The sequence below is a fragment of the Engystomops pustulosus genome, chromosome 6 (assembly GCF_040894005.1).
Source record: "Engystomops pustulosus chromosome 6, aEngPut4.maternal, whole genome shotgun sequence".
NCBI classification, from domain to species: domain Eukaryota; kingdom Metazoa; phylum Chordata; class Amphibia; order Anura; family Leptodactylidae; genus Engystomops; species Engystomops pustulosus.
Genome location: NC_092416.1, coordinates 7,062,805 through 7,073,608, shown reverse-complemented (window position 1 = coordinate 7,073,608; position 10,804 = coordinate 7,062,805). Strand labels below are relative to the sequence as shown.

General features: G+C 43.4%; 1 protein-coding gene across 1 annotated transcript; it reads right to left on the bottom strand.

Annotated features, from left to right (window-relative positions):
- Positions 1–1,061: 1,061 nt before the first annotated feature.
- LOC140065330 (phospholipase A2 inhibitor gamma subunit B-like) lies at positions 1,062–10,583 on the bottom strand. Its single transcript, XM_072112919.1, has 6 exons — positions 10,536–10,583; positions 7,346–7,451; positions 6,974–7,090; positions 6,493–6,642; positions 2,497–2,643; positions 1,062–1,236 (listed from the first exon to the last, which is right to left on the bottom strand). Exons 1-6 carry the CDS (start codon positions 10,572–10,574, stop codon positions 1,115–1,117), a joined length of 681 nt encoding a protein of 226 aa, XP_071969020.1. The 5' UTR covers positions 10,575–10,583; the 3' UTR covers positions 1,062–1,114.
- Between the last annotated feature and the right edge of the window lie 221 nt (positions 10,584–10,804).

Below are 10,804 nucleotides of genomic sequence, written 5' to 3'. Positions count from 1 at the left end.
ACTGAAAGACACCGGACATTCGGCAAGCTGTGTTATCTTTCGGTGCACCAGAGCGTAAAGTAGCAATTATGGGGGGCTACATAACCTTTAGCTCCCCATGCCTATATCCAACTCCCACCATAGTAGCCCCTTTGCCTATGACCCATCTTCCATATCTGCATTGTTGTGGATACGTGGTTGGTGGAGGAGTTCGTTTTGGATATCCCTTTGGTTAAGGGCTCAGGGGTTTCTCGGGACATTGGGACATCGTAATGTCCATGGGCAATTATGTTTTGTACATTTTTATATTCTTTGAGTGTGTTATATGTAAATTCTTCATATATTATTTCTATTTGACAAATAAAGTTTGTCATTTATGACCATTTCCGTCTTTCTCGGCTGCTTGGGCTGTTGGGTAGATTTCAGCTGTTGACTACGTCACCCTGAACCATAGATCTCCAGGACCATGTCATGACACGTAGTGGGAAGTCTTTTTCAGGAGGAGCCGCTGGAAGGTTCACAGTATCATTCTATAGTGTCCTTCTCCTGTTCTCCCTTCCGGAGCCTCCTGGTACGCTGAACCTAAACTCTGCTTCCAGAGACAAGCTATACAAAAGTGCCCCCTCTGCGCCATCCACTAGTAATATATCAGGTTGTTTTTTTCTTGTGTCTTTTCCATACAGTGTCTTCCACCCATACTGACATCAGGTGTGAAGAGACAATATTTTTATAAGTCAGGTTCTGCTTTTGTTCTGATGCCTCCCCCCATCTTGTTGCAGGTAGTGCTGCCTGAGGCAAAAGGCTCAACTCACCATAGAGTTGGTGCAACTTTGCCCCCTGCATATATCTATACCCCCCTGTGTCCTCCACTTGTCATCATTTCTCATCCTAGGTCACCCCTCTACATATGTGGTGCCCACCAGTGAGAATAGGGGTCTGTCAGCATACACGTCTGTGCCTCCTCCTCATCAGACCGGACCCTACAATGACGGGACCTAAGCCACCAATCTTTTCCTGAACTCTGCAGGGTGGAGCAGGGGGCTTATTACTTTCCGGATATACAATCATGACCACACATGAGGCACATGGATGTGATGCTTTATTAGGTTTATTAGGTCACAACCTTTACCACCTTTTATGGAGTGCACGCTATTTTTACGCTGTTAACTTCTTCTGTACCAACGAGAGCTGTAAAATTGTATTGACAGACGAGAGGAGAGGCGCATCCCCGAAAAGTGTGCTCTTCCAGTTCGTCACCTGCAGATAAAGGACAAGTCAGAGATTTCATTGCTCCTTCAGGTATTCACAAAAAAAGAAAGAGGATTTCATGCCTGGAGGAAGCGGCAATGTGTCCATGGGAGGGGTGGGGGGGCGGGGGGTTTTGTGTGTCCACAGGGGGAGGAGGGGGTCGCAGTGTGTCCACACGGGGAGGAGGGGGGGGCAGTGTGTCAACAGGGGGAGGAGGGGGGCAGTATGTCCACATGGGGAGGAGGGGGGGCAGTGTTTCCACAGGGGAAGGAGGGGGGGCAGTGTGTCCACAAGGGGTGGAGGGGGGCAGTGTGTCCACAGGGGGAGGAGGGGGGTGCAGTGTGTCCACAGGGGGAGGAGGGGGGTGCAGTGTGTCCACAGGGAGAGGAGGGGGGGCAGTGTGTCCACAGGGGAAGGAGGGGGGGCAGTGTGTCCACAAGGGGTGGAGGGGGGCAGTGTGTCCACAGGGAGAGGAGGGGGGACAGTGTGTCCACAGGGAGAGGAGGGGGGGCAGTGTGTCCACAGGGAGAGGAGGGGGGGCAGTGTGTCCACAGGGGAAGGAGGGGGGTGCAGTGTGACCACAGGGGGAGGAGGGGGGGCAGTGTGTCCACAGGGAGAGGAGGGGGGGCAGTGTGTCCACAGGGAGAGGAGGGGGGGCAGTGTGTCCACAGGGGAAGGAGGGGGGTGCAATGTGTCCACAGGGGGAGGAGGGGGGTGCAGTGTGACCACAGGGAGAGGAGGGGGGGCAGTGTGTCCACAGGGAGAGGAGGGGGGGCAGTGTGACCACAGGGAGAGGAGGGGGGGCAGGGTGTCCACAGGGAGAGGAGGGGGGGCAGTGTGTCCACAGGGAGAGGAGGGGGGGCGGTGTGTCCACAAGGGGAGGAGGGGGGGGGCAGTGTGTCTACAAGGGGAGGAGGGGGGGCAGTATGTCCACAGGGGGAGGAGGGGGGGCAGTGTGACCACAAGGGGAGGAGGGGGGCAGTATGTCCACAGGGGGAGGAGGGGGGGCAGTGTGACCACAAGGGGAGGAGGGGGGGGGCAGTGTGACCACAAGGGGAGGAGGGGGGGCAGTATGTCCACAGGGGGAGGAGGGGGGGCAGTGTGACCACAAGGGGAGGAGGGGGGCAGTATGTCCACAGGGGGAGGAGGGGGGGCAGTGTGACCACAGGGAGAGGAGGGGGGGGGCAAAGACATTGTTACAAATCTCCCTACAGACAGCAGGGAGTGAGCCCCCCATGTGGTTCTGGGACTGTATATGTAGCCTTATACCTGGATTTCTGAGTGTTCCAATGTATTCCAGGCATTTGTCTTCCTCGTAGGGACACTGGACTGTGCGGCTACTGATACAATCATGGATGCCGACCTCATAGCAGTCAGTACAGATCCTCCCGTGGCGCTTGGTGGGCTCAGGGGGCACTAAAAGACAAAACGGAAATAAAAGAAATAGCGTGGGGGTCAGCGCAGCCCAAATGTCCTCAGGAGCGACACGCGATCTGCGATTTTTCACTTAAACACTTTAGATTTAGCAGCAATTTTTATCCAGAAGCAAAAATAAAGGAAATTCGGTATTTTTTTGTGCACGGACCCCCGGGGGTCTGTATATGTTATACTGATGGTTTCTCTGGATCTACTAGCATTATTATTTAACCCCTGCCAATCCCTCAGTAAGCTGGGGTATTATGTCGGATGCAGTCATACTCCATTGTGAGGTTGGATGCTGTAGTTATATAACGCCTCGGACTGAAATCTTTATCAGTTGTCAGAGATCATGCCATTGATAATTCTGTTTTACTTCCGGGCTCTGTGCATTGTGTCTTCGTCTGTTGTTGTGCTCGTGTTGTACATTTCATCCCTATGGGAAGCTTTCGGTCATTTAATAAAGATTATTGAATTTTGTTACCCCTTAGTATCATATTTTCTTTACATAAACTTAGGAAGTGTGTATATTCGGAAGGAGGGTGGTTATGCTTAGCCCAACGTAGACATCTCCACAATCTTTTGGTCTACGATCTCGAATTATAGTCAAAGCCTGGCAAGATGAAGCGCTAAACTGTGCTAAACACATATTCCACAACACTACACATAGTAAATAACTAAATACAATTAGTATATAATACTACACATTAAATAACACTTCATATAATACATAACACTGCACATACTACACTACACTAGTCATAGTACATAACACTACACATAGTACACATCACTACACATAGTACATAACACTACACATAGTACACATCACTACACATAGTACATAACACTACACATAGTACATAACACTACTCATAGTACATAACACTACACATAGTACATAACACTACACATAGTACACATCACTACACATAGTACATAACACTACACATAGTACATAACACTACACATAGTACACATCACTACACATAGTACATAACACTACACATAGTACATAACACTACACATAGTACACATCACTACACATAGTACATAACACTACACATAGTACATAACACTACACATAGTACACATCACTACACATAGTACATAACACTACACATAGTACACATCACTACACATAGTACATAACACTACACATAGTACACATCACTACACATAGTACATAACACTACACATAGTACATAACACTACTCATAGTACATAACACTACACATAGTACACATCACTACACATAGTACATAACACTACACATAATACATAACACTACACATAGTACACATCACTACACATAGTACATAACACTACACATAGTACATAACACTACACATAGTACACATCACTACACATAGTACATAACACTACACATAGTACATAACACTACACATAGTACACATCACTACACATAGTACATAACACTACACATAGTACACATCACTACACATAGTACATAACACTACACATAGTACACATCACTACACATAGTACATAACACTACACATAGTACATAACACTACTCATAGTACATAACACTACACATAGTACACATCACTACACATAGTACATAACACTACACATAATACATAACACTACACATAGTACACATCACTACACATAGTACATAACACTACACATAGTACACATCACTACACATAGTACATAACACTACACATAGTACACATCACTACACATAGTACATAACACTACACATAGTACACATCACTACACATAGTACATAACACTACACATAGTACACATCACTACACATAGTACATAACACTACACATAGTACATAACACTACTCATAGTACATAACACTACACATAGTACACATCACTACACATAGTACATAACACTACACATAGTACACATCACTACACATAGTACATAACACTACACATAGTACATAACACTACACATAGTACACATCACTACACATAGTACATAACACTACACATAGTACATAACACTACACATAGTACACATCACTACACATAGTACATAACACTACACATAGTACATAACACTACAGATAGTACACATCACTACACATAGTACATAACACTACACATAGTACATAACACTACACATAGTACACATCACTACACATAGTACATAACACTACACATAGTACATAACACTACACATAGTACACATCACTACACATAGTACATAACACTACACATAGTACATAACACTACACATAGTACACATCACTACACATAGTACATAACACTACACATAGTACATAACACTACACATAGTACGCATCACTACACATAGTACATAACACTACACATAGTACATAACACTACACATAGTACACATCACTACACATAGTACATAACACTACACATAGTACATAACACTACACATAGTACATAACACTACACATAGTACACATCACTACACATAGTACATAACACTACACATAGTACATAACACTACACATAGTACACATCACTACACATAGTACATAACACTACACATAGTACACATCACTACACATAGTACACATCATTACACATAGTACATAACACTACACATAATACTTAACACTACACATAGTACATAACACTACACATAGTACATAACACTACATATAGTACACAACACTACCCATAGAATATAACACTACACATAGTACATAACACTACACATAGTACACATCACTACACATAGTACATAACACTACACATAGTACATAACACTACACATAGTACACATCACTACACATAGTACATAACACTACACATAGTACATAACACTACACATAGTACACATCATTACACATAGTACATAACACTACACATAATACTTAACACTACACATAGTACATAACACTACACATAGTACATAACACTACATATAGTACACAACACTACCCATAGAATATAACACTACACATAGTACATAACACTACACATAGTACATAACACTACACATAATATATAACACTACACATTGCATAACACTACAGATAATACATAACACTACACATAGTACATAACACTACACATAGAATATAACACTACACATAGTACATAACACTACACATAATACATAACACTACACATAATACATAACACTACAGATAATACATAACACTACACATAGTACATAACACTACACATAGAATATAACACTACACATAGTACATAACACTACACATAATATATAACACTACACATAATACATAACACTACACATAATATATAACACTACACATTGCATAACACTACAGATAATACATAACACTACACATAATACATTACACTACAGATAATACATAACACTACACATAATACATAACACTACACATAATACATAACACTACACATAGTACACAACACTACACATAATATATAACACTACACATTGCATAACACTACAGATAATACATAACACTACACATAATATATAACACTACACATAATACATTACACTACACATAGTACATAACACTACACATAATACATAACACTACACATAGTACATTACACTACAGATAATACATAACACTACACATAATACATAACACTACAGATAATACATAACACTACACATAGTACATAACACTACACATAATATATAACACTACACATTGCATAACACTACAGATAATACATAACACTACACATAATACATAACACTACACATAATACATAACACTACACATAGTACATAACACTACACATAGTACATAACACTACACATAATATATAACACTACACATTGCATAACACTACAGATAATACATAACACTACACATAATACATAACACTACACAAGTACAAAGATAAATGATGTTGGGAATATGGCACTTACTGCTATATCCTCCCCTGTTGCAGCAGTTTCCATTACAGCATTGTATGTTCAGTCTGATTTCTTTATTTCGAAAGTTTCCGACGTAGGGTCTATAGTTGCAGGGCAAACCAGGATTGCAGTCCTTTTTAACGGAGTGTCTTATGGTGCCATCTAGAGTTATGAATAGACAAGTCATATCAATGTCTCTATGGCCAGGTCCTGGACCTCTCTCTAAAGATTTCCTACATGTAAATGTCCAAATCTGTCAATAAGAACATATCCCACCATATACATCAATGAGAAGGACCTGGCACCTTATTCTGATGTCTCTCAAAACTCAAAATAGAACAAAAAGGAAACTTAGACGGAAAGAGACTTAGAAGGTCAAGGTAGAGACGGCTTCAGTGTCCCATAATTCCAAGCACTTGTCCCACGTGTCCCACTTGTCCCACCCTCATAATGTTTTATGGTTAGAATGACGAATGAAGCTCCTGATACTCACTGACGTAATAGAACTCTGAGACCACCACACATCCTTTAGAGTTTGGACAATCAACCGGCACCCCTACACAGTCGTCACTGTTCTTCGCCAAACATTTAAGACAAAGATCGGCGAAACCTAAAAAACAGAAGCTCTTTTTTATGGGATTATTATATTATTTACACTTTAAAATAGGGGTGAAGCATATCCAACATACCATCTTCTCTTTAGATTGTCTATCCTACTTTGGTGGGATTGGTTGTGAATGGAATGTGTTGTAGATGTCTTTCAGCAATGAATGAGTTAAAAAAGAACCTCATCTCTTAAATCTACATGATGGATAAGTCTTCGGGAAGAGTCTACCTAGCATAACATGACACTGATAGATCTTACCTGTCCCTGAGAGGGCACAGAAGATGGTGAGAGGGATGATGGAGGACCTCATGGTGGCTGAGACGTGTAGCTCGTCAGGAGAGATCTGCTGCTTTGGATGTTGATCCTACGCGAGAAACATATTTATGAGCTGTAAATCCGGGGTTGGGTCACCACTAATGTTTAATAAATTACATCACCATCTTCTAAATATCAGGACAGGCTTCAGGCTGTTTGGTTAAGGAGATGGTGTCTACTGCCAAGTTACCTTGTGACTAGGATGTTCTCATCCTTGAAGAACTAACCAGAATACTGCCATATTATTTTGCCTAACTAACCAGCCCGACATCGCCTAAGCACGGTTATCCAATTGGGATGATGATTTGAGAATGGATTTGGCTCCCACCATCTTCATCCTAAACCTGTAGATGTCTAGGTGCACCGTACATTACATCATTTCCATCTATGGCACCAGAATGGTTGAGTAAAATTTTTGTGCTCATCTAACTCATTCAGGGCCGTTGTTCTCTGGATAGAAGCTGCTCCATGATTGACCAGAAGTAATTTTGGCTCCTGGTGAGCTCCTTTCTATTGTCCGGCGAAGTGCACTTCATTTATCAAGTGCACCTCTTCTAATGTAGTGTCGATGCAAGGAATAGATCCACCATTGGAGGACCCTGCCGGTGAGGGCTCACAATCTACATGGGTGGAAGATGGAGACATGAGGGGAGGGAGCAGAGCAGTGCAGTTATAGTGCGGTGTAAGCGAACCTGAACAGGGGGGGGTTTCAGGATACGTTTAAAGGTTTGGATATATGGGGATACACATTTTGGTAGAGAGTTCCAGAGTATGGGAGATGCGCGGGAGAAGTCCTGGAGACGGTTGTGAGACAATCGGAAGCGAGGCTGAAGGTCCTGTGAGGAGCGGAGATTACGTGTTGAGCGGTAATGGCTGATGAGGTCAGAGATATTTGGAGGGCACAGGTTGTGGACGGCTTTGTAGGTCATGGTTAGCTTTGTAAATTGAATTCTCTGTGCGATGGGTACTCAGTATAGACAGAGGCAGAGGAGAAGCGAGGAGACAGATGGATGAGCCGGGCAGCGGAGTTATGGATAGATTGGAGGGGTGTCAGAGAGTTAGCTGGGAGACCGCAGAGACGGATGTTGCAGTAGTCCAAGTGGGAGATGAAGAGGGCAGGGACTAGTAGTTTTGTAGACTCAGGGATGAGGAAGTTTCGGATGGGAGAGATGTTCTTGAGATGGAGGTGGCAGGATCCAGCAAGGGCCTGGATGTGACTCCAAGGCAGCGGACTACAGGGACCGGGGAGAGGGTGGAGCCATGAATTGTGAAGATTAGGTCTGATGGGAGGGAAGTGTTAGATGGAGGAATGAATATGAGTTCTGTTTTGTCCATGTTAAATTTTAGAAAATGGGAAGAGAAAGAGGAGGATATGGCTGATAGATACTCTGTATTTCTGGCTACAAGAGAGGAGATATCTGCACCGGAAATATAGATCTGTATGTCGTCTGCATAGGGATGGTATTAGAAGCCATGGGACTTAATTAGATGTCCAGGCCAGAGGTGTAGAGGGTGAAGAGCAGGGGTCCCAGGACAGAACCTTGAGGGATGCCAACAGAGAGGGGGCGAAGAGGTGGTGAGAACATATGGTTGGAAAAGTATGAGATAATCCAGGAGAGGGCTGGTCAGTGATGCCAAGAGAACATAGTGGGGCAGATTTACTTACCCAGTCCAATCGCGATCCAGCAGTGCGTTGTCCAACGCTGATACGGGTCCTTCCGGGATTCACTAAGGTCCGTGCGCCAATATCCACTAGGTGTCGCTGCTGCGCCGAGGTCTGCTGGAGTTCACCTTCTATTTCTTGGTGCAGGTAAGTGTGTTTCAAGCGACACTTTTTGTTTTTTAAATATCGCAGGTTTTCCGAATCGGTGGGGTTCTCCGATGGCCACGCCCCCGATTTCCGTCGCATGCAACCCGCCGCCGAAATCCGATCACGTGCACCAAAATCCCAGGGGAATTCAGGGAAAAACGGCGCAAATCAGAAAAATACGGGAAACCCAACGAAAATGCGCAAATCGGAGCCTTAGTAAATGACCCCCAGTATCTGGAGCAGGAGAGAATGGTCAACAGTGTCAAAGGAATAGGAGAACAGATTAGTGATGTTTTGCCTTGGCTGACTATAGGTCATCAGAAACTTTGGCCTGGGCAGTCTCAGTGGAGTGATTGGGTGGAAAACCAGATTGTAGTTTGTCAAGAAGAAAGTTGAAAGAGAGGCAGGAAGACAGTTCTAGATGGACACGTTGTTCCAGGAGTTTGGAAGCAAATGGAAGTAGTGAAATAGGGCGATGGTTCAGCGGAGTGGATGGGTCCAGAGATGGTTTCTTTAGGATGGGGGTGACAGTTGCATGTTTAAAGGAATAATAAGTAAAGAAGTGTCTCTGGCGGGCACAGCCCCAACAATGCTACTGACAGCCCAGCACGTAGCTCGACTTTCCAGGGGCAGAGGTGATCACAGCGGGACTACCCGTATAGGTAGTATAGGTAAGAAGATGTCCATACAAAATGTGCAGCAAAAGAAGACGGCACTCACCGATTCCGAGACGTGGAAAGTGTCCTTTATTGGTGGGGAGGCATGCAGGGGGGTACAGAGACAGTCTGCACCCCCTCTGTACCCCCCTGCATGCCTCCCTACCAATAAAGGACACTTTCCACGTCTCGGAATCGGTGAGTGCCGTCTTCTTTTGCTGCACATTTTGCATGTTTAAAGGAAGATGGAACAAGACCAGAGGAATATAATAATATAATAATACAACAACTATGCTTTTCGGCTTTGAACCAGGTTTCATCAGGTTTTAAAACAAATTAGAAAAACACTGGAGGTAACCCTAAGAAACCAAATTTTGGGTTTATTTTACATAGAAAACACATGAATATACTCCACATATTCCTAATGTATATACCTTCATAGGTACATACATATGGAGCTGGTTACAATTCTGGTTCTGCTGAGCATGGACCATCAGCCTAAAGACTATTTGTTACAAATCTTCCAAGAGGTTGAAGTATGACCCCTCCATATTGTAATGGGCTGGACCGCCGGTGTTGTGAGTAATATATTATGTAGATTATGTAGATTTACACCTGGACTTCTGAGTGTTACAATATTCCGGGTCTTGGTCTTCTTTATACAGACCCTGGACTTTGCTGATATCGTCCTTAGAGCCATCTTCATAGCAGGAAGCGAAGTTTCTCCCAGAATGCTCTTGGGGTAATGCATCAGAACACATGATCTGTAATTAATGATGGTTTATAAATGAAACACTTTATATTTTACACAAACTTTAATTCAGAACTACATTTTCACAAATTTATAGCAAGTGACTGGTTTCCATAGAGTCCTGTTAAGTAACTGACTCCTGTAACTAACAGGCACCCTCGTGCTTCCCATATATCAACTTCATC